Source organism: Argopecten irradians, chromosome 15, assembly GCF_041381155.1.
Source record: "Argopecten irradians isolate NY chromosome 15, Ai_NY, whole genome shotgun sequence".
Lineage (NCBI taxonomy): Eukaryota > Metazoa > Mollusca > Bivalvia > Pectinida > Pectinidae > Argopecten > Argopecten irradians.
Window position 1 is genome coordinate 10,747,587 of NC_091148.1, and position 25,085 is coordinate 10,772,671.

Below are 25,085 nucleotides of genomic sequence, written 5' to 3' on the forward strand. Positions count from 1 at the left end.
GGTGTCTTCATTTGCAAAATTCACTTCTGTTTAGAGCTGTCTACAATCAAACTTAGAGTTGTATGCCTGCTGCATTTACTAAGTGATCATAGATCATTAAAATATTGCATTGCTTGTTAAATGTTTTTGTACTTTCTTTGAAAAGAAGGTGAGGTTATATGTCTGTACCGTTTCATCCTGTTTCATTGTTTCTTGTCCAAGATTCATGTGGAAGCTAATTAGGGTCATTTATGTCATTTATGGGATATTTTGTCAGTCCTTACTAGAAAGGGATTAGTTCATTTTACATTAATGTGATCTTATAGGAGTGTGCCGTTCGGTGTCTATGGCGGTACGCTTCAGTGAGATTGCACTATAAAAAGGACAAGAGTTCTACTATCACAAGGAGACACAACACAAATATACTGCAGCCTCCCAAAACATAGAGACATTCATACAAACACATTGCAAACAGGGGAGGTAGTCCGTAAATGACCCTGGCTGTTTATAGGACGTAAATACAACAACTAACCGACATAATGCTTTAATTAAATATTTAACGAGCCAAATGAGGTAAGGGAAATCTTTTAACTGTGTTGCTGTCATCGTTTTAGGAATATCGCTTTACCTGAAGATCTTTATCTCATTTACCCCTAAAGATGCATTTAGAATCTTCTAATTCAATAGCTGGAATAGTCTAATTTTAGAATTTTTGGGGTGAGTGAGTTTAACACTACCTGGTTCTAGCTAATCTGCTCTGTTTTGTAGTTTTGTGGAAAAGCTACGATTGTACCGGAATGAGACTTTATGTTGAAGACAGGGGGTAATTCCTGCGCGTGTCAAATAGAGCAGTCGTTGATCGATGGCCACGCTGCACCATGACATTACATCGGCAGCATGGAAACAATCAGTGTGGCTAATGTTGATTGATAGTCGTGTTCACAACTCCCCTTTTTAGCAGTAACTTGGCAAACACTGGTTGACCTTCTGAGAATGCTTAAGTGCTTAGGTCATGCAGTTGGTTTTTTTGCAACCACAACCAGATTTCCCGAGAGGAACTCTTTACTGTGGAGGTGACAAAGGGACATAATCTATAACCTAATCATCTGTGCGTTTGAGATTTCATCCGAGAGACTTTAAATTGTCAGAGATTTTTATCGTTGTTGAAAGCATTTTGTTCAGTTCAGAGATTACTAGCCCTTCTGGGAGAAATTTTGAGAATATCTGCATATGTTTTCATAGAAGTCTGCAGATATATGAAAAGTTAATTGCCTTTTGATTTTTAAAGTTAAACAAAGAAAAGTCTCCTGAAAATTTAATACTAGCAGATGGAAACTTGATATAACTCATTCGCCCCTGAAGACAAATTTGACTCTCCTGATTCAAAGGCTGGAATAGTTCATTATAAAATTTTAGGGGTGAAGGAGGTAGTTGTTGGCTTCTGGGTAGTAGACAGTCGTAATAAGGACATAACTGACAGCTATTGTCTTATGATTAGGTTTGAGTGCTTAAAGATGCTAGGCCTTTTGTATATCATGCTTGTTTGTTAGACAAAGGCTTGACGTTATACGTCTTGTCAGTCTGCAGTAGGTAAAACATATGTTGTTTTTACCCAGAGGAGTATGGCTGCTATTAGTAACCATCCTCCAACATTCTGCCCTTGATGAACTTCTTTCAAGACTGAAAAAAATTCTTATAAGCCGCACAAATGAATTTGCTAAAGAAACAGGATATGAAAGCTATACGGTTTTCATGTTTTCAGTCTACATTTAGTAAATATCTGAATTCAAAGTAAGCGAGCTTGATTTCTTGAAATGGAGAATAGCACTTATATACGGTAAAGTTCAATTTACCGTTGATTAGTCCCATCTTCCGGTGATTATGAAGTCACGAAACTCACGATAAACGGCAACGTCATAATCACTGGATGGTGGGACTAAAAGACGAAAAATTGAACTTTACCCACGCCATTTTTGGATCTCGAAACCCTCGTATTGGGTCTGAACTGTAAACCAAAATATCTTCATGTGCGATTTTAAAATAATCTTACGTTTTTCACAGATGATTGTACAATTTAACAAATTCACCTCTGAAGTCTCCATCATTTGAAGTCTCCCAAAACTTAAGAACTGGAACAGTTTACTATAAAATTTCTGGGGTGAACGAATTAATTGGCCTCTTCTTAAGAAGCTTCATCAAGGTCATATTTTACCAGTAGAATGTTGAAATTGACAGATGACTACCTTGAAGGTTTGTTAAACCAGTGTTCCAGGGCTTCTAGGCTGACTGATCAGGTGACAAGAATGGTTTGTCAGTGTCAAAATACCAAAACCTCCAGCACTTATAAATCTTAAGAAATCTTTACATTTGATGACATCCTGTTTTTTTGAAAATTTATTAACCTGAAAGAAAAAAATGAAACGGCTTGCTGCTTTTACGGTTTTGAGTCTGTAAGGGTGCAAAAAATTGATTAACTTGAAAGAAAATCCGACAAAGCTTGCTGATTTTACAGTTGTGAGTGTGGAAGCGTAATGTAAGAAACAAAGTAAAGTTACATCTTGGTCTTGTGAAAGCTGCCAAAGGATATGTTTGATGACAATCCTGCTTTTAAAAAAACAGTTATTCATTAACTTGAAGGATTAGAAACAGCTGCTAATTGCTAATCAACGCTTGATGCCTTGAGAACCTTAAACAAAAGAAATAAGTGATTGAGAATTATAAAGACAAACATTTCCTTGACAGAGACAACACATTTTGCAAACATTCTTGTTGTAATAGAGAAACTTTTGTCCATTATATTTTGCTGAGTAGTAGAATGTCACAAAAAACTGAAAAAAATAATAAAAGAATCAAGTGTAAGATATTGTAAACATGGCGTCAGTCAAAACTTATATCTGTGATGACATTGATACGACGTGAAACTATAAATAATGTATAAAGCTTCTCTCTATACTACTAAGTTAATTAGGTCTAACTTCGTTACAAGTCGGTTTCAGGGGACAGCCAGTGGCCTTTGTTGCCACGGTGACAGGGGACAGCCTGCGGCCTTTGTTGCCACGGTGACAGGGGACAGCCTGCGGCCTGTGGTTGCGAGAGTCATCCATTAGCCTTAAACCCTGGATTAAGTCCCAGGGGTTTTCTGTTGAACCTTATCACCTTCATCCGTCACGATAAACAACTTCTCTAGCTGACATACATTCTATAATATACATGATCGTAGCCTACTTACATGTGTATGTTTTGGCAGGGACTCAAATACATCAAATAAACTCAAATATTCAGGAGAAAAGTTAGATAGGCAATACCTGGTTTCTAATGCTATTGACATTTTAATAAAATAAAATATTTGGAAATTGACTGAAATATATACAGCATCCTCTTTTATGTAAATTGTCATGTAATTTGAAAATTCCTTAAAATTTCTGATGCATCCTTAGATAATCCTAGTTGGTAAAAGAATGATAACTAAAGATAAAAAAAAGGGTAGAAAAATGGCCATCCGTCACAAGTTCTCCATATTTGTGATACTGATTTTAGTGTCCATCCCCAAATATTAAGCGTCTATCCTCTTTTCTAGAGAAGAGTAAAGTTATGTACCAACACACACATCCCCCCCATCCGCATCCCATGGATTTAACAATGTTGTACAACATGTGATACCTCTAACATCAGCACTGTTTCCCATATTACATAAACTTGTGTGTCTTTTACTTGTAAATTACAACATAATAAAGTGTCAAAGGATAAAAGGAATATACATGTTTACTTAACAGATTAACGTAACATGAGTACAAAGAGATTTAAAATATGATTGACTTTTTACGTCCATAGCTTACATTTTGGTTCATTAATAAGCCCCTCCCCCCTTTGTGACAATTTTCTATGCGCCTGGGGTGCTAATTACGGCGAATACGGTAATCCTGGTAGGTAATAGAAAGATAATCTAAGGAGGATAAAGAAGAAGAAAAAAAATGGCCGTCCATTTCATGTTCTCCATATTTGTGCGTAGTTGGAGCAGGTGCCAGATCCGTGCCAGGCCTAACTGATCATTATTTGTTACAGTATAATCACCATAGACCTAATGGGATGTTCGTGCCTGGTAATGGGACAGTATATATGTTTGACACACTAGGTAATGGGCTTGTGTGTGGGCTTCTTAGGGGAGAGACACTATAGTGGATCCTCTCTCAAGCCCTGTATCTCCAAAGCTTTTCCTGAAACAGGATTTCTAACTTTATTGCAAGTTCCTCTCTCTCTCTCTCTCTCTCTCTCTCTCTCTCTCTCTCTCTCTCAAACTCTATGTATATCTTCAAAAAATATTGCTTTTACAGGATTTCTGATTTCACTGTACAAGATCGTCTCAATCTCAAATACTATATCTCCAAAAGACATCTCCAGTTCTGAACGTAGATGTACTTGTAACTTACACTTAGACGGCAGCAACTGTATCAAAATTAAAACACATATACTAGTAATAATATAAATAAAGAACTGTATTATTATTGGATTACAAGATACTTGTTATTATTAAAAAACTGTGATATTGTAGTACTTCAGTAATTTCATTAGAGGCAGAATGCTCAAAATACACAAAAAATTGACCGCACATTTGGCTATGTGTTTGAGGTGAACCCCGAGTACAGACCGGTCTGCGTGAATGTATAGTGCGCCTATGCTCTGAACAAGATATGTCTAATAGCTTTCCTGGAGTAAGATTTGCCAGTTTATTGTATAATAGACACTCTGTTTAGAACGAAGCAAGAATATAGAGTGTACGGTCCTGCCTGTTTTGCATAGCATCCCCTTAATTGGGAGGATTTGCTTCTAAAGAAAGGTTGTCATGGCAACAAACAGTATTTAGCATTATGGAAATATTGCTCTTAGTAATACAGCCAAAGTGACAGATTAAACGCCCTTATAAGGATATGGAAGACAAAGACGGAATGTTTGGCAGAGAAGTCATTTTCAGAAATATTCAACAGTTTAGCCAAACAATATATCCTTTTTTCATCCCAAGATATTAAATAATTTCTATCAAATAAATCGTAGGGGATTTCATAAGGAACGGTCTTTTCATTTCTTTTCTCTCCACATTTATTTCTTCTTCCGTTTTTTTTTAGTTTTTGTTTTTATGCGATTTCAAACCATTAGAACTTTAACAAATTGCTTAGAATGAATTAGCAATGTTTTAGATGTCAGTAAAAGTGTTTAATTCAAAGTTAAATCCCACAAACAAGCCAAAGTTCTGTAAGCACATTTGTTTAAAGTTGACTTCTCGTGTTTAGATGGCTCTCTTGAGGGGAAAAAAAAAGTAGCTCAATGTTCAACTTTCTTCTATTGTAAGGGACCTTTGTGAGAAAATTAAGACTTCGAAGCGTATTGATTGACATCTTCAGCCAGCTCATTTGTCTTAATTATCGACTATTTTGGTCTGGTAGGCTGTGAGCATTCAAACCTACCATGATTTACGATGAGAGGGGAGTTCAAGGTCATATTTCAAATAAACATTTGGGAAGGAAGACGGAAAAAATAAGTTGAAGCCATAGAAATGTATTGCGATGGAAGCCAAATGAAGGAATGCTTACATAGTATACCATATACTGTGTGTGGTGAAATCTGCAAATTTCAAATATTGACTTTATACGCTGCGTATCAGATAAAAACCTATATTGGGTATGGAAATTAAAAGGCAAACTAAAAGTAATAGTGAGTTATTTTTCAATTTGGAAATATCTTAATTATGTTTTTTCTGTCCTAAAGATTAATTAAGGATTGGAAAATTCGTGAGAAATCAAGATTTTTAGATGTGTTTGCTGTCATTCCATGGCGCCATTCCAGAGTCGATCGGTAGTATGCACTGTCTGATCTATGTAGATTCAATGTAGATAGTGTAATTCAATTCAAATGATTAATCAATTTATCTGGTTTTTCAAGTGCAATTTATTTCTGTTTTTCCCCCACTTCACCAAACTAGAGATATTGATTTTTTTTCTTTTTCTGCCGTACTGTTTCCTGATAAATCTGTCCATCTTTTTTACACAATAATCAGCAATAAGTATAACATAAATCTTGGAAATATTTAAAGAAAAAAAAATAAATAATAAAAATTCAGCTTTAAGGGGGGGAAGACAGTTATATCACCAGATGGAGTTATGGCCCTTTATTAAATTTGTGCGGTTCTGCTACCACTTTATTGGACAGAGTTATAGCCCCTTTTATCATATATCATTCCATAAAAATATAATTATTTTATTGCAAAAATGTTTGGCTTCAAGCATTCAGGAAAGTTCAGGGAAAATAAGTTCCTGCAATTTGCTTGAATTTTAGAAGATGATTGTAATTTTGAAATCTTATATTTCCTTACTTCAAACTTATTGTCAGTTAAGCCTCGGTGCCTCTGTGTTGCAATTCCAAACCGATGTTGGGTTGCTAGGTACTGACCATAGATTGATAGGTTTTTTTTGGGTACTTTGGATTCTGTCCACCTCCTGAATCTGCAGGCATGGCCCAAAATGATCATGACTGTTAATAAGACTTAAAACTGTAAACATGTTATAATTTTAAGATCCATTTGAAATAATTTGCTCTTTACATTTATAAGGAGAGCATGCAGGGAATCAAATTTGACAACGATTTTATCGGTGATGTAGTACTTTTACATTGGATTGGCTATATAGTTTAATATTACAAATCTTGTAAGAAAATCAATGTAGACGTTATATGTTGTACTTGCTATGTCACTGAATTATTCCGTTCCAATTACGTGTATTTTATTTCCTCGGGGACGTTTATCTAACTCGTTTTTCTGTTGATATTGCATGTCGTTATTGTGATTGATATTCAGATTCTAAAGTTTCCTGCTGCGAGATTTTCATAAGACTTCACATCGGTGTACTTTCGGATTGAACACAATAATTATAAGGTCTGTTGGTGTAGAGATTGACAACCAAAGTGCACTCTGATAACGCAGGTGCTAGCCCCGATTTCTCGAAACAAATATGCAGACTTAAGTCAAAACTTAAGTTTTTCTCTTTGTGTCACTTACATGAAAATTTATGACTTAAATCAGTTTTGGACTTAAGTTTGTTTCGAGAAATCGGGGCTTGGGTTTGGGTTTTATTAGTTAAACATCCTATTAACAGCCAGGGTCATGTAAGGACGTGCCAGGTTTGTTGGTGGAATAAAACCTGAGTACTTGGAGAAATACCACCAACCAACGGTGTAAATACCTGGAAACTGCCCCACATGGGATCAGAGCTCATCACTACGGCAGGCTTTACTGTACCTGCTGCTAATGTTAAGACAAAAAAAATGGTCATCAGAATGGCTCAAGATTTTGTTTCCAATTGATGCCAAATCTGGTTCAATCCTTATGTTTTCAAAATTAACTCATTGACACCCCTAAAGGTGCTTTTGAACTCTTCTAATTCAAAGGCTGGATCAGTTCATTATAAAAATTCAGGGGTGAATGAATTAACAGAGAGAGTAACAGAGAAATTAGATCATATTAAATTCTTGTCTTAAGATTTAAAGATGCTCCACCTCCGACAGAGCATAAATGATACCCATCATGAGCAATAATCGGTGTTTACTCGTGTATACATATGTCTAATTAACACAAAAAGTAATACAAAATAATTAATTTTGCTTTCGGTGCATGCGCAATCAGTACTGCATTCCATATAGGACATAGTGCCATGGATTTTTTTTTCTGGATGCAATTAATTATTTGTGATATTTTTAACTTGAAGTAAAATTTGAAGATTAAACTTTTCAAAGGTGGTAATAGTGTAAAGTGAGTAACTTTTGTAACTAAATAAAAGTACTAAATCAACTGCTCCTGTTTTTGATAGAGAAAAATTACCATTTGTCAGCGGTGGAGCATCTTTAAGTAACATGTGCGAATGATGTACCTTTTTATAGTATATAGCCTGTTTATAAGAAATTGTTTTCTTGGTGTCTCAAAAGGTCATTGGTATTTGAGCTGTATAAAAATTTATTAGAATGCACTATTAATTTACCCATATTGGATCAGACAACAGTTCATAACTTATCCATCCCTGCACTTCCAAAATGGACCATTCCAGTCTTTGAAGTAGAAGAATCTAAATGGATCTAAGGGGCGAATTAACAATGCAACATTGCATCCATGTTTCACTCCATTCTGCAGTTAACATTGATAGATGCTGCAAAGTTTGTGTTCCATTTGATAACTTCACCATAAAAGTATAATCTCTAAGCAATGAATTATATTTAATTTGATTTTGTCGGAATTTAGTGGTTGAGATACACAAATCAGACTTGTATTTGTCCAAATAACATGCCATTGATGGCCACTCCACGAGTAAGGCTTTTTGTGATTGATCGTCAATGTGCTGTTAGCTTGATAATGTTATTGCACTTTCATGGATGTTGATATGTAATTTTATGTGCAGTATATTTGTATCGTTTTTGAAACTCAACTGCTAGCTGGTTGTGAAAATTGTGAAAAAAATATATGCATGTATTACGTATATCCTTCCAGTCAGATTGCAATATTTCTATCTGTTTCAATTTGTTTTTTAACTTCAAGATTCAATCACAATTTTTTACCTTTAGATGCTCTATTCTATATTTGCATATTATACAGTTATCTGCCCTTTTGGATAGGTACTGATTGTTATATCATATTATAGAGTTATCTGCCCTTTTGGATATTTTTATGACAATAACATCATATTTTTCGGAGAATGGACATAATTTTTGCTCACAGATTATTGACATCACAAAATTTTGCTCGCAAATTAATGACATAACTATTCTTACCTATCCACAAAAAGTAAAGTTGGTACAGTAAATATGGATATTCTCGCTATTTGTACGAGAAGACATTTCACGTCGATGTTATTTTTACGCTATATTTATATAACCTTGGGCATATCAAAACGTTAAAGATTGATTTCACCTAGCTTTTCTTGTGTTTCTATGTATCTGAAGATGGCCAAGAGGCCGAAAATTTATGGAAGGGATATTCATACTATTTAATATTTATATACATTCTTCCTCTGGAGAATTTGTATTTGAAAGTTGGGCATAATGGTTTATGAACAACGGAATTTTTAGTGGTGAAAAGGTCTTCATGTTATTAGTGGAAAATTTTTTGCTCACATAAATTTTCATGTTCACAGTATATCTTCTGACCTTTGAACTCTTGGAACAAAGTATACAATAATGTCTATCAATGGTCTATTATTATTATTGCCTATGTTGGGGACTACAGAAACTTGCTTTGTTGTAAACACAACCAACAAACGCATGTTGCATGTAAACTGTTTCATTTTGTCGACATACTACTTTATAAAAGGTTTATTATCTAGTCAGAGAATTTAATGTTGATTAAATGCCTCCAATTAAAATTTTTCATCGGTGTTTGCTTGGCTTTTACAATTACATTTGATGCTGGTTCGATTTTCCTTAAAATCCTATTCTTTTATAGCAGTATCGTTTAGTACAGCCTCAATGCCAGGTTATTTCAAGTCCGTATTTCAGTTAAATATCATAGTGCAAGTGAAATGGGGTTATGTTCAGTGACATTGAGAACTTCTGCCAATTTTCTATTTCTTTTGTGGAACAATTTTTCTTGCAAATGCAAATAGCATTTTAGTGGTTGAAAAATCATCTGAACCTGAATATGATATATTTTTGCTGATATATAATAGATATCAGAGTTATGTCCCCTTGATAGTATTTAATTCATTATGCCTACCATATTCAGAAATCTGAAGAAAATTAGTAAGAAAATTGTTTTTACATTTCAATGATATTGGTTTGGTAATAAAAAAAAGTTTTGAACTTGAGTTTCAGTCTCTCATCAAAATTTATCACGTTTTAGGTTAAATTACTTTAATTTGAGATGACACTCTGTCAATTAATCAATAGCGAGAACAACCCGTCACAATAATGATCATGTAAGCGTTTGATTCAAAGCTATCAACAGTTATTGAAAGCTGTCAAGCATGGCAGTGACAGATATGAAAATGGTGCATGCAACAATTCATGTGCAAATTACGTCTGAAGGGTTTGATATAGTGGTCATGCACACATGAAATAAAAGACCTTTCTAAAGATTCGTTGTATCTCTCATGTCACAACATTTTCATAATAATAAAAAATTGTCAGGTGAGATTTATTATGGATCAATCTGTATAAATAATGCACCATCTTTTTCTCGTTATTTTATTTCTAAGAAGCTTCAGGGGCCTAGTGGTAAAGGTGTTATTGTTCAACTCTTGAGTTCGAAATTTGGTCGGGCCTCCCTGACGTACTGAAATGTTGTGACTGTCCTTAAAAAACTTAATCATCTGTGATTTGCTATGATGTTACTTTTTTTATAAGACGTACTCTCTGATAGGCTTAGATTCAGTGGCTGAGCTCTAAAAATGTTCTGACATGTTACCACAAGCCCCCCACCACGGGGTCGCGAGTTTGAACCCCATGTGGGGCAATCACCAGTTACTGACCGTAGGCCGTTGGTTTTTCTCTGGATACTTCCTCCACCTCTTAAACCTTTCATGCATGTATGTCTCTGGCTGTTCATAGGATGTTAAAAAAACCAAAAAGGATAGACTCATCATATATTCGTCAATCTTCTGTAGAATATGTAGTTGTCAATTGAGGAAGTACTCTCTAACCATGATATATCGCTAGACTAATTTGTGATTGAATGGCCAATTAAGACAATCCAAATTTATTCGTCCTGAAATCCAATATTGAGGACAATGACAAGAAGAGACTAAAAGTAATTTAGATCTGTCTGTATTACTCCTCACACCAATCTCTTGCAATCAGCGACACGAATCATGCTAGTGGACTCGCGAACGTCCGCTCTTTATGTGCGAGTTTACGTCTTGTAATGGATGTCCGAATTACTGATTTACACCGAGTGTCTTGGCGCTCACCCTCTCTCTGTTAACGTTCCTTCTCTACTTTATATCTGCACTTGGTTTATAACACTTTCACCCCTGAAATTTCATAATGGACTGGTCTAGTCTTTGATTTAGAAGAGCCTAAATGTGTTTTTAGGGGTGATTACAATGTGCTGGCGTGAAATTACTGTCGGAGAAAATCGTCAATCAAGAAGAATTGCATCAAAAAGAATACCTTACCAATGCAATAGCACATTTACAGGATCTACTGGCCCATTGTATAAATGTCAGACAAAAATAGGAGGAATGGAGGAATTTTACAATCTCTCACCAATGAAGGTTACAGAAGCCATGACAAAAAATTCCTGAAATCATTTTAAAGTTAGATGTATCCTTCCTATTTGAAAGTCAATCTAGGATCTGCATTTTTATGTTTGTCTTTAAAATTGGATCATTTAAAGCGTTCGCTAAGTGTTTTTTTCGGTATTTAGGTAAAATGGTATTTGATAAGATTGTAGGGTTCTGATGTACAATCCATCGATAAAAAATCTCAGGTTGACAAACAAAACCCGGATTCATTTATTGGCCTGTCCAACGAAATCGTGTTTTACGATTAAAGTCTTTTCGTTTGATCCTCGACTATAAAAACGAAATAACATGTAACACTTGCCTCTGGTTTTATTTATCAGTGGTGCAGGATTAAAAAAAAATCTTTTGCGATAAAAAGTGTTTAAAAAATTGGGATGGAAGGTCAAAAGATACCAGGGTTGTGAATCTTTGAGCTGTTATCAGAGGCAGTAAAGGTTCACAGTTCATATAAAAACACGTACAAAAACAGATAAACACTATTTGGTTTCAATAGGTTTTTTGTCCAGATTCGTTTTAACGCTGTATCAGTAGGGTTATGAGTTTTCTTTGATTCTCTGACCATGGACATAATTCGTATGTTAGTCGGGATAATAGAGTTCTATTATCACAGGGATCTGTGGGATCAAACTTGGCACAGGGATTTGTGGGGAATCGTTAATTAGAAATTTATTGTCATTGTTGCTTGATTACCAAACACATGTAAATTGTACATAAACTGGTTTATCTCATTCACCCCTTAAAACACATTTAGACTGGCCTAAATCAAGGACCAGAACAGTCCATTATGGAATTTCAGGGATAAAGTTAATTACTGTGTTCTAGAAAGGGAAGCCAGGAGGCCATGAACAATTCCTTTGCAGTTTAAATGATTAATTAAAAGAAATTTGGAAAAATTAAAATATAAAGTTATTAGATAATTTAAAATATCAAATTATTAATTAATTATAAATTAAATAATATAAAATTGAATTTAATGTATCAAATAATATAGAAATTTAAATAAAATCTATCATAATGTTCATTAATGATGCTGGTGTTTCGAGAATCAAGGTCGTTATTTTACGAGACTTTTCACTCAGCTTAAATACTGCCATAAATGCCCTTCAGTTTTCCTGTAAATGCCGTTCCAACTCTAGAAGTAGAAACGCGAGAGGCCACAGCCGTCGTTAAATGTGACATAGGTCTAAACTGTCATCCTTGACCTTATTGAAATGTCCAAATTACGTAATTGTTCCCAGAATGGTAATATCAAGCTCCTAGAAGTACTCGTGTAGATCAAAGTGAAAGAAAGCGTCGTCCTTCATCAAGACCAAAGATGTTAAGTATCATCGTTCTTAACTCTCATTAAAGAGTGTATTGCTATTGTCTCTAAATTAAAAAAAAAATTAATTCTCTATAATATTTAACACTCTCCGATAAAACTGCTGTTAGGCACAGGAAGTGGTATAGTTTTCATATGGTTCATGGGATTCTGTGGATATATCTGAAATTTACTCACCTATGAAATTTACGTCTCTCAGTGTTTATTGGATGCAGCTGTATGATATTGACTGTTAGAGAACAATCGTCAAAACTTTTAATGTACTCTAGACCAAATTAATTTCGTGTATATTGCGGGAAACAAAAATTCGTGAAAATGAATTGCCGCAAAAATGTTTCAAATACATATCAGTTAGAACCAAGGGATCTTGAGTATTCATCTAAAAAAATATCAAATTGCAAAAACCGAATTCATGAAACAGACACATGTAATCAATGTGTTACGCTTCTGGTACATAAAATTATTCATTGTTAGATATTTTCAATACTTTATTTGACTTGAAACCTAAATTGACACTATAGTCTATTTCAGAAAAGCATGAAAAATACTGATTAGCAATTTACAAGACTAAAATCTGTTTCAGAAAAATGTCTAAAAGGATCTTAATGCTTTTGAAGATTCAAAGAAACACAAAATGTAGCTGTGAATCCCAACATCCAGTCTGCACGACAAAGTTTTAATGCTATAGGCCCTTCGGGCCTATAAACTCCAGAATCAGCAGGCCCGATCAAAATTTTACAGGTCCGAAAATTTGAGGATAAAATCCATAAAATAAAAGTAGAAAAAAGAAGCTGAACACTGTATAGATATTTCAATTTTAATGGTTTTAGTCTCTGGTGTAGAAAAAGAGCATGTTGTCAACCTCCCTCTCGCTCATTTCATTATCAGATTCACCGTCATCACTCCCATAATCTGAATCAGACGATGAGTTGTAGCCCTTCTGGAAATTTGTAAGGAGCTGAAAAAGAGATTAATACACAAATTAACAAATCAAATATTATATTAATTTGAATATTTTTTTATTGTAAAGCAAAGTTATTAATATTCATTACAGTCATGATTTTTTTTTTTACAATCTATTTCTGATATTTTTTAAATCCCTATTGAATACCTGTTCTTGTAGTGACAGTGACTCAGACTGCCTGCTTGTGCCTTGGACTTCCTGTGTGTCATTTGCCTCTGTAGTCCTGCTTGTGCCTTGGACTTCCTGTGTGTCATTTGCTTCAGCTTCTGTAGTTTCTATTTCTGCAGCCTCTGTGTCCTCTGTGTCAATTCTGTCTCAGTCTGTACCTCTGTGTGGTTTGTTCCAACTACATATTTACAAGGATAATGATTAGCAATTTAAAAAAAATCATTACTACAATGTAGCTAGGTTTATTATGTTTATGGTATACGTATGTACTGATTTAAAGAGTTTACTATAATCACCTGAGGATCCTTGGATTCTCTGCATACTCTTTGGTAGCCTAATCTCCGCTTTCTGCCTGATGATGTGCCTGTAAATGTAATTTTATTCTGCATTTATAAACAATTTATATTTACTTGTTCTAAAGTTCTGGAACTTAATGTATTATTTTTCCACTTTTCTTACTACATAAAGAAAACTAAGTATGATGACTACACTTAGGTGCATGAAATCCAGACATATATTTTACCATTATCCACCTCTGCACACAAGGATGTGGATCGAATGTTTCAATGGGGAGATGAATCAGCATAAGGGCATTGAGTGTACTGCTTTTCATGTGTCCCCTCCTTTTGCTCTTTATCAGCTTCATTGCGCTGAAGGTTGTTTCATTGTTCACTGATGTTGGTGGTAAACACCTAATGATGTTGATTACTTCAAATATGTTGTCAAATCCACCATCGTGGGCAAACCTCCTATACACCTTTGTCCACAACAGAGTTCCACTCTGAAGATCTGACTGAAATCTGAAAGCACATGAAAAGTGATTCACATAATGTACTTGATTGAAATGAAAAAAATATCAGATAATTTCTTATACCTTGAACTGTCAGCTTTAATTTTAATCCCTGTTTAATCTAAAACATCAAGTTATATTATACTCACTCCTGGTAGATAAGAAATTTCAGACTCCGCCATTCCTCCAGAAGGGTCTGGATTTTTTCCTCATCAGTTGACACAAAGTGTTGAAAAAGTTGCTGTATGTTTTCCTTTCCGAACTCTGTAACATAATTGATATATGTCATATGGCATAATGTATTATTATATCTGCCTCATTATTAACTTCAAATTTTAGGTTCTTGATTTTAACAAGATCATCAACACTTGAAACAGCAATTGAAGACCAACTAAAACGGAAACAAACAAAAAAAACTGTTTAAACTGAAAGTCAAACCAATCAACAAATAAATTTAATGAAGACCAGCTGAAACGAAGACAAAACAAAACAAACTGTTTAAACTGAAAGTCAAACCAATCAACAAATAAATTTAATGAAGACCAGCTGAAACGAAGACAAACAAAACAAACTGTTTAAACTGAAAGTCAAACCAATCAACAAATAAATTTAATGAAGACCAGCTGAAACGAAGACAAACAAAACAAACTGTTTAAACTGAAAGTCAAACTAATCAACAAATAAATTGAAACTCAAACCAAAGACATCAACTAAAATGTAAAATAATTTTCAAATAATACGTCAACAATGATTAACCTAGAGAAGTCTCTTTCGTAAGCTCCGTAGGATCTGGCCAAGTATTGAAGTTTGCAACAAGTGTCGCATCCACCAGAGATGTACCAGTATGAGGAAAACGTGTATCAATGGCTTTGATCAAGGCTTGAATAAGGGCGGAAGGAATGGGTTCAGGTTTTCGTCCTTTGAAAGTCAGCTTCTGGTCCTGCTATTCATTGGACACCAAGATGTTGGCAACTTCCTCACACTCACTGGCAAAATCATTAAGATAATTTCAATTATGATATCTGACATGTTACAATACCAATTATATGCATCTCAACTCTGAATTAACTTCAAATCTGAAAATGAAATTGCAATATTATTTCTATCTGAACATATCTATCAGCATATTTTTTACTTATGATTCAAATATTTGTAGCAATTCAGCTTTAGCAGCCTTCACTCGCATGTAAGCATCTCCAATACAAAGTTCTCTGCGCTGAAGATACAGAGACAACCTTGCGAGGACACCAATGATCATCTGTAATTAGAATTTACATTATTTGCTATTACACTTTGTCATTGAATGAAAAATAATATTTCAATGAAACATAATCTTTGATGTTTAACAGTAATGTATTTTCTGCAATTTAAAATTATATTTAAGTTTAAAAGATGATGTACCTTTAACTGAAGAATGAAGATTATGACACTTCCATCCCTTGCAAGCTTCGCAAGGCCTTCTGCTTTAGGGTTTTCATGGGAGGAAGTTTCCAGCTGAAATACAAATGCCCGGAAACCCTTAATGAAAGCAGAAATAGCCCGCTGAAGGTGGGGAAGCCACCTGGTACCTCCAACTCGTGATGGCAGAATCACTGTCATGCCTAATGCCTCAAAAGCCCTGCCAAAATTCTTTTTCTGTTTTGGACTTTTTCTGTACAGGTAGTAGATTCCAAGAAGTAGAGTAGTCATCCTATCATAAACAGCATATTTCTTGATAGCATCTTTAAAAGCTAATTCAAGACGATGAGCCAAGCAATGGGTTATGAAGATATGCGGCCATTTCTCCTTTAGAAGTGCTGCCAGACCAGTTTTTGTGCCTGAAATAATTTAAGAGTTTGATAAATAAAATGTATGTTCTGGACTGAATTTGAATTACATTATTATATTTAATTATATTTTCCTGGGCATATAGTGATTCTATAACTGTTACAGTGCTTAAAAGTATATAAATTAAAAAAAAAAAGCTAATCATAAGTAAAGTTACTGAAAGATATTTGCATATTATCATAAAATGTCATATTACTATACCAATTTTAACACAATTTACCTTGCATGTTTGAGGCTCCATCCGCACAAAACCCTATCATTTTCTCCTCTATGTTCAAGGACAGATTATCAAATGTCTCCATTAGAAATTTGAAAATGCCTGCGCTTGCAGCAGAATTAGCTGTGCCGATGTTGAGAAATAAATCCTCAACAATGCCATCTACAACAACACGCACATACACATTTTCCATATCATCTCCAGTAAAATCTGTACTGCCATCACATGTGAAGCTCACGTATTTGGACTTGAGGACCTTTTCTCTCACACTGTCCTGGGTCACATCAGCAATAGTCTGCACAAATGTTGATGCTGATTTGTCATTTAAGTATGAGGTCCCAATATCAAGGTCCTTCGCCTTATCAAGTCTGCACATCGTGTTATAAAATCGAAAACTTTGGTGCGATTTAGCTAGTGCGTGGGCTGTCCTGAACTTGATTACAAGCCTGTCATATTCCGATTTTTTTAGCTTCATAAGGCAGTCCGCTGCCTGGCTTTTTTCCACTGTTTTGGGCCTCAGATATTTCATAGCGTATTTCATGTGTATATTAGTGTTCTCATGCTGCTTTATAGCAGTCAGCTTGAAATTAGTTGTCCCTACACAAAACGCGCCGGTCGTTTCGTTTTCACGACAGCATTCACAGAACATTTTACCATTTTCATATTTTAACCAAGGTCTACCTATATGGCATTCTTCGAGAAACTTGCGGACTCTCTTTTCTTCGTATTTTTTGTTTGAAGAAACTGTAGGTTGACTTTCCGTTTCGATCCTAAGTTTCTTTCCGGGCTTTGCCCCATCAACATATCGGAGCATGCCGGCCGTTTCGAAGCAAACCGGAAATGTATATTAGAGTTACGTCCCTTAAACCCGGAAGATGAACTGTATGCATTCGATTACAAAACGCGATGTTTCGACATGCAATGATTTGGTACTCGAGTTTTACCATTTAATCTTAATGAAAGAGTTCAGTTTCGTGTTTAAAATAGATGTATTATTAACTGATGGATAAATTCTTTATATAAATTTCATAGGTCCGTCGGGCCTGTGGGTTTGTGGAAACCATAGGCCCAGCCTTATTTTTAAAGGCCCCGGGTCTCGGGCCCGTGGTTAACGTCGCAGACTGAACATCTGTCTTGAGGTGTTATTTAAATTCTTTTAATTTTTCCTTTTATTTCAAAATGATAATTTCTACAGGAAATGGCATTATCTATAAATTTAGAGCTTTTCACACAGTGTAATGACATGCAGATCCATTGTGGTGTCAAAATATTCAACACCAACCTTTAAATTGACACGAAAATCTGAATTGGAAATTAAATTCTGTTTTTACAAGGCTCTAAGATTGTTAATTTTTTTTCCTGACATTGGTTTTTAATTTTTCATGCTTTATTTTTTAACGATCGACCTGAATAGCTGTTTTAACTGTTTTGAATATTAAATATTTATGTAGGCTAATTTAATGCAGCTGTCTTTCAGTACTTGTCAGGTTTGATTTGGATTTTTTCTTTCTTTGAAAATAAAAATGTTCACTGCCTCAATTCTTGATTTGTTTTAAATCAGATATTGTTGTAACAGACTACAGTAAGGTCTTGCCAGGGTTTTATTAGTCTAATGTACTATAATCCAAGAGGATAATTTAAAGATGGGTCAGGTTTGTTGGGTGGAAGAAACCCGGAGTGCCCGGAGAAAAACTACTGATCAGTGTTCAGTACTGGGCAACTACTCCGTGTGGGATTCGAACTTAGAGCCCAGATGTTGAGGGCCTGTGGTTCTATGTCTAGACATCTAAATCACTCAGCCACTGCAGCCTACAGTATGTTTTGGAAGAATGGTTGAATCATATAGTATTAATACAAACTTAAAGAATTCAAAGACTTGATCTGTTTAATTAATTATTTTGTTTTTTCTGACAGGAGTGTACCCTTAATATTGGAAATAACAATTTAATTGATAAGCATGCATTGAAATTCTTGCATTCCTGCAGCCATCCAATGGATATAAAAGAATTCAAAGACTTTATTTGTTTATAAAATAATTATATTTTGTCATTTCTGATAGAAGTACACCCTAAATATTGGAAATAACAAGTTGATTGATAAGCATGCATTGAAATTCCTGCATTACTCATCTAACATTGGCAGCCATCTTGGATCTAACATCCAAGATGGCTGCCATTCCTCAGATTGATGAAGCAAAAGCAATATGTCTGCCAGACAGTTCGTAATAATTCTTGGTTTATAAGGGGCTACCATAAAGTTATCATGATTGTTTTTTAAAACACAAACTGGAGATAAATCTAAGCTGTAATTACAGCTAATATTAATTCATGAAAGTGTTGATTTTTCCATTCGGTTTTGTGGATGTAGCAAAATTAATCAATAGTTTTCTCAGTTGATCAATAAGGTAGCCTTTCGGTTTGTTTGTGAAGGACTTTCAGTTTGAAATATCCTCAATAGTATAATATCCTTTGATAGAGTGCAGCTTTATAAGGATCGGTTTAATCAGATCTAAAAAAAAAAATTTTTCAATGTTAGAATTATGTATTGATTTTGTTAAACTCTTTAAAAAGGTGGGGCCTGAATTGCAGCATTTCTCATAGTGTGACAACTGTTTTGTTAATTTTTTTTTTTTAATGTTTCAATGTTCATTTTAGCATAAATACAAACAATCTTTCAAAATGCCATTTAAATATTACATTGTTTTCTCTCTTTTTTTTTCCAGAAACTTTTCAGAAAAAAATATTCATAAAATTATTAATTATTTTTACATATTTTGTTCTCATAGGACGGCTCTGATTCAACATATAATTGAATTTCCAATATTGTAAGAATTCCTTTCAAACTCTTGTATGTCACGCCACTGTATAATCCAAACAAGGCTTACAAATAAGACAAAATTCCTTTACAATTTTATACAATTATATTGACAAATGTCAGAGGGATTAGGCACCAGGCATTGAAATGTTTATGAATATCCCTGAAAATTCTTTTAGCAATTGCACTCTTCCCTAGAGGGTAAATAAAAATAATGAAAATCTTCAAATATTGTATTGATCTTATTTTAATTTGATGACTGTAAAATAAACAGGATTTTTACTAACACGATCTTTAAAGTTGATGATCCAAATCTAAGAATGCTGTCGTAAAAATTTACCACTAAATGGATAGGGTGAACAATTATGCAAATTAGTCTCATTGGAATATTCATGACCCTGTTTTGCGATGTTTTTTGACAGTGTGTAGTAACATTGACTTAAAACGGAGAGTAGAAAGTTTTATGGCTCCATATCTTTGCGGTTAAATTGGTTTCCTTGTCAAAAAGAGCGTCTGCTCATATCAAGCAAATATGTAGTACATGTCTTGCATGAACTCGTGATGGCTTTGAGTTTGGGATGTTTTGAGTCAGTCAAGATATTTTTTCATGCACATTGGAGTGTTATTGTAGTGTTGCTAATAATCAGGGTTTTAATTTTGCTTAAAGTTGACACTTCACGCAAATCTGGGATAGAATGCCTCGTGAAATTTATCAAAATTGTGGATTTATATATCAGTCTGTCTTGTGTTAAATGACTCTTTCAAAGGCTATAAAGATGATATGCAAAAATAAACCCCCACGAATAAGTTCTTAGAGTACTCATATCCAGAGAAAGTGACTCTTATTGGGACGAATATGGTAGCTAGCCTACAACAATGAATTCTATGACTTTGACCTAAGGCAGTAGAGAAAAGTTTAGTTATTATAACCCCCACATCAATGTTATGGGGGAATGGTATACTGGAATCAGGTTGTTCGTCTGTCTGTATAGACACAACTTTGTCTGGCCAACTCCTCCTAAACTACTTAACAAATTTTGATAAAATTTGGTACACAAAATTTGTGCAGCGGAGGGTATTAGTCGGCCACTCTAGCGAAAGTTCTAGTTAACATTTGGGTATGTATAGACTTTAATAGAAGAAGGGTTTGCTACATACCGGAAATATGTTAGTTAGTTACTGGTTTATCACCTACCTGACTGCACCAATTACTAGACTTTGTCTCACCGACTAAAGTCAGTGATCTGGCTGAATCATAATATCAATATTTCAACTCCCTTATACATACTGTAGATATCACGAGTCCATACTTGTCTGTCAAAGACCAAATGTAATGTTTCAAACCAATGTCAGAAAGGAGAGACAATTAGCCATGACTGTCTTTCGGTAAGCTCAGCAACTTTGAAAGCATCATTAAAGATTTAATGAATCACCCCTTAAATTTCATAATGGGCTCTATCCATTTCAGATCTGGAAGAGTTCAAATCTATATCCAGGGGTGGATGGAGTCTAACAATAACGAATGCCTACTTTGACACAAATTGATAATCATTACCCCTAAAATTTCATAATGAGCTCTCCCCATTTCTGATCTAGAAGAGTTCATATTTGTATCCAGGGGTGGAAGAAGTCAAACAGTATAGAATACTTACATTGACACATATCAATAATTGATACTGTAATGACAATAAAATTGTAACTATCGCTCTGTTTCGATTCAACAAAACTACTTACGAGGTGAAAATGATGAAATGACAAAATTGTATCTATACTAATTTAAAAGATTAGAAATACTGTTAGGATTTCTGCATAATATATGACATAGTTGTGATATATATTATAATAATCTTTTTAAAGATATGGATGTACGAATATTTTTATAATTTAGAAATGTCATCATCTACAAAAAACAAATATGAAAAACTATACTAGCCATAATTATAGCGCCCCTCCACCTATAAGCGTCCCTTGATAACCTTTTCTGGAGAAGTTAAGTTGTATAAGCATGCATCATCTTTCCATGCAGGATTTAACAATGTTGTACAACATGTGATGCCTCTGAATTCAGTATTTGCATATAAATTCAAAACATATTTTTAAAGATGCTCCACCGCTGACAGAGCAAAAATCATATTCGTCATTTGAACATTAATTGGTGTCTAATCGTGTATATATATGCCTAATTAACACAAAAAATATATAAAATAATTTATTTCGCCTTTGGTGCATGCGCAATCAGTACTTCATTCCATATAGGATATAGTGTAATGGAATTTTTTCGGGATGCAAATAATTATTTTTCATATTTTTAACTTGAAGTAAAATTAGAAGCTCTAACTTTTCAGTGGTGGTAATGGTGTAAAGTAAGTAACTTTTGTAACTGAAGAAAAATACTTAATCGTCTGCTTCTGATTTTGATAGTGAAAAAATACCATTTGTCAGCGGTGGAGCATCTTTAACTTGCAATTCTTTTACATGTGAATCAAGACATAATAATGCTTCTTAAAGGATAAAAGTCATAGACATGTTTACTGTAACAGATTAATATACCATGAGTTCATGCAGAAAGATTTAAAATATCGCTGACGTTTTTTGTCCACAACTTCCATTTTGGTTCAGTAATAAGCACCCCCTTTTGTTACAAATATCTAAGCACCCTGGGCGCTAATTACAGCAAATACGGTAATCCATATTGTCTGTCAAACACACTGAAGAGAGATGACTTGTCTGGTTTGTCTTTTTTTTTTTTTTTTGTCAAATTTCTCAAGAGAAGAAATAAGGAAAGAGAAATTTCCTTGTGTGAAATATCTAGTTACTGTAACTGATTAAACGATTCTGAATTGGTTGTTGAATCGTTTCCATGACACAAAACAGTGTGGAACAAATTGTCAGCTGCCGTCTAAAGAACCAATTCCACTGATTAATTGTAGTTGAATAAACGAACTGTGTTAATTGTTTGCCTGAGCTGCTATTCCAGAAGTGTCGATGACATAAAGTTTAATTCCCAAGGTCACATTAATCCGGGTCAAGGTCACCAATCAACAGCTTCTGTGGGTACAATAGCTCAAGTGGCTCCGAGATTTTTGTAAATTTGAAATTGGGTTCTGTGTGTAACTAATGTCTCGGAGTCAGAGTTAGATTAATCCTTCATTGTCTTCAAGAAACAATTCTAAGCTCAAAATTCCTATCCTGATCGTGCGAAAACTGTCGATGATTGCAATTCAATTTTACTTCCGTATTTTTTTGAATTAGAATAAAATATTTGACATTTTCAAAAAATATTTTTTGCCTTTGACTGATTGGCCATCAACATAACCAATGACGAATCAGACGGTACGTGTACCACATGCGACGTTTGCGACGACATTGAATTCTGTCGTTGCATATTTTTGAATTAGCTCCCTTGCAGGTAGATATCCATTGTGATGTCATGATTTTATGGGCGAAATTTACATGGTTTTCTGCAAAAAATATGACGTTACGCTCGCTAACACATGACATCACAATTAATACCTATACCCACAAGAGAGAATAACTGTAATATGCAAATACAGAATTGGTGTATTTGCAAGATCAAATGGTGACCTGCCTATCGGTCAGTTACACCAAGATAGTGTCCAGTGGTCAGTTATACCAAGATAGTGTCCCGAGTCACTCAATACTCTCTACTGCATTGGGTGACTAATCCACACATAGCATGTCAGGGTCAAGGCCTTTACCATATTCGTTGTGGCCTGGGTTCGATTCCGTGTAGGGCAAGATATAAACAGATTGCTTAAAGATGCTCCTTGGTGTTTAATCGTGTATATATATGTCTTATTAACACAAAAAATGATACAAAATAATTTATTTTTGCCTTAGGTCCATATAGGATATAGTGCAAAGGAATTTTTTCCGGATGCAATTAATTATTTTTCATATTTTTACCTTGAAGAAAAATTTAGAAGCTCAAACTTTTCCATGGTGGTAATGGTGTAAAGTAAGTAAATTTTGTAACTGAAGATAAATACAAAATCGCCTGCTCTTGTTTTTGATAGTGAAAAAATACTATTTGTCGGCGGTGGAGCATCTTTAATGCTTTCATTACAAATGAAATATTGTTAGAAACTATTTCGGGTTCCTACCTAATGATACCATGATCGATGTCCAGTCCAGCCAATGTAATTTATATAATTCAAAAAATCTTATTTTAGTTTTATTTTAGTTCTACAACTTGGTGTGTATGAATCTAAATTCTCAAAATACTGAATTCTAGCTACTTAATAAGTGGCTAAAGTGCTTAAAATTTGAAATAAAAATCTGCCATTTTGTAGATCATATTACGGACAAAAAGAGACCAAATTTGCACTAACTTTTCACATAATAATTGACCAAATTTGCACTAACTTTTCACATAATAATTGCAAGCTATTAATCAAATGTAAAAGAAGAAAAAAAATAGAAAAACCTACACAGTTTTCATCAAGTCTGCTTTTAATTAGATGCAAGTGAAATTGTGGCTTTAAAAAGGGGGAAGGGCACTTATAAGGATGAGCCGCTGATTGGGCCAAATACGGTAAGTCGAAAGAAGGAATTGTTGTGTAACATGATGTTAGTAGCCATGATGGAAAAGCCAAGATCAAATTTCAGGGGTTAGTTGATGTGAAAGAACTTATTGGATCAAAAATGTATAAATTGATCGTGAAAAGATTATAGCAAAATGATGAAGTATTATATTTTGCTTTCACATTATAAACCTGATCATATGTCAACACATTCTCATTACCAAACCTTCACAAAGAATCCCAAAAACGTTTCCACAGGGGATATTGAGAACCCAGAGTTCAATCATGAAGATGATTTGATTGCAGAATTTGTCTGGGAATTTTTCTTTGAGCAGAAAAATTGTTTGAGGATAAAAACATAATCAGAAATGTGGTAGAAACAAGCTTTAGCCTCGGGGCATTATTTTACATTCCATTGACTGAATATGTTTTATATGATGTAACTTAAAGAAATTATGGTTCTGTTCTAGCATTGAATTGATCTCAGCAATAGCAGTCATAATAGGCCAGAGTTATGTTTTTTTCGGTTTTGCATGATAATTAATGTTGGTAGGTTTTCAGCACCGAGAATGAGAGAAAACACAACTATAGCCTTGAAAATGAATAGTTATTGAAACATTGAATTTCTATTTAGTTATTTTAAGAGATTAAATGTAACATTTTCTCCTTCGAGGCGTACAGCACACAACATCAATGAACTGACGTTTTTTCAAAGGGTAGTGCCGTCAGTGGCAGCCATGTTGTTTATGAAGTAGTCGTTTAGTTTCAAAATGTCTCGATGCTCTTATGACATCTGAGGTCAATATACAACAGTTACATATGGATTGGAGACTCAGGTCTAGTACATTGGTACAATGTGAATCAAACAGCTACCATTTGAAAGTTAAACTGAAAGATTATGTCTCAGGCAATCTAACTGAAATAATAGCTATTTCAAGGTCATACAAAATGTCAAATTCAAAAATGAACAATCTAAAGGTCATGCAAAAGGTAAAAAAAACCAAGTCTTTAAAGGTCAAGTTGAAAGAATAACTGGCAAGGTGGAAAAAACTAATTGAAAGTACAAATGTCACAGAAAAAAGAATGTCTTTTTTCATGATAAATTATTTACAAATTGGCAAATAAATTTTTCTACTACTCTGATGGTGATTGGTCAAGCTCTTTACATAATTGTGTTTGCTGACAAAA

General features: G+C 34.3%; 2 protein-coding genes across 8 annotated transcripts in view; one reads left to right on the forward strand and one right to left on the reverse strand.

Annotated features, from left to right (window-relative positions):
* LOC138308960 (kinesin-like protein KIF13A) overlaps positions 1–25,085 on the forward strand; it is a 270,403-nt gene that overhangs the window by 172,329 nt on the left and 72,989 nt on the right. The gene's annotated exons all lie outside the window — the stretch shown is intronic.
* LOC138309558 (zinc finger protein 862-like) lies at positions 15,631–17,496 on the reverse strand. The gene is made up of 3 exons (XM_069250792.1): positions 16,543–17,496; positions 15,897–16,312; positions 15,631–15,753 (listed from the first exon to the last, which is right to left on the reverse strand). The coding sequence occupies exons 1-3, from the start codon at positions 17,351–17,353 to the stop codon at positions 15,631–15,633; spliced, it is 1,350 nt and encodes a 449-aa protein (XP_069106893.1). The 5' UTR covers positions 17,354–17,496.

What these genes read in the sequence shown, in the direction of transcription:
- LOC138309558 (XM_069250792.1), bottom strand. Translation starts at nt 17,353, where the DNA reads ATGCTCCGATATGTTGATGGGGCAAAGCCCGGAAAGAAACTTAGGATC. An exon ending in TGGAGCCTCAAACATGCAAG is followed by an intron (nt 16,313 to 16,542) that starts GTAAATTGTGTT and finishes AAATTATTTCAG; the next exon opens with GCACAAAAACTGGTCTGGCA. An exon ending in TCTTCATTCTTCAGTTAAAG is followed by an intron (nt 15,754 to 15,896) that starts GTACATCATCTT and finishes TTCTAATTACAG; the next exon opens with ATGATCATTGGTGTCCTCGC.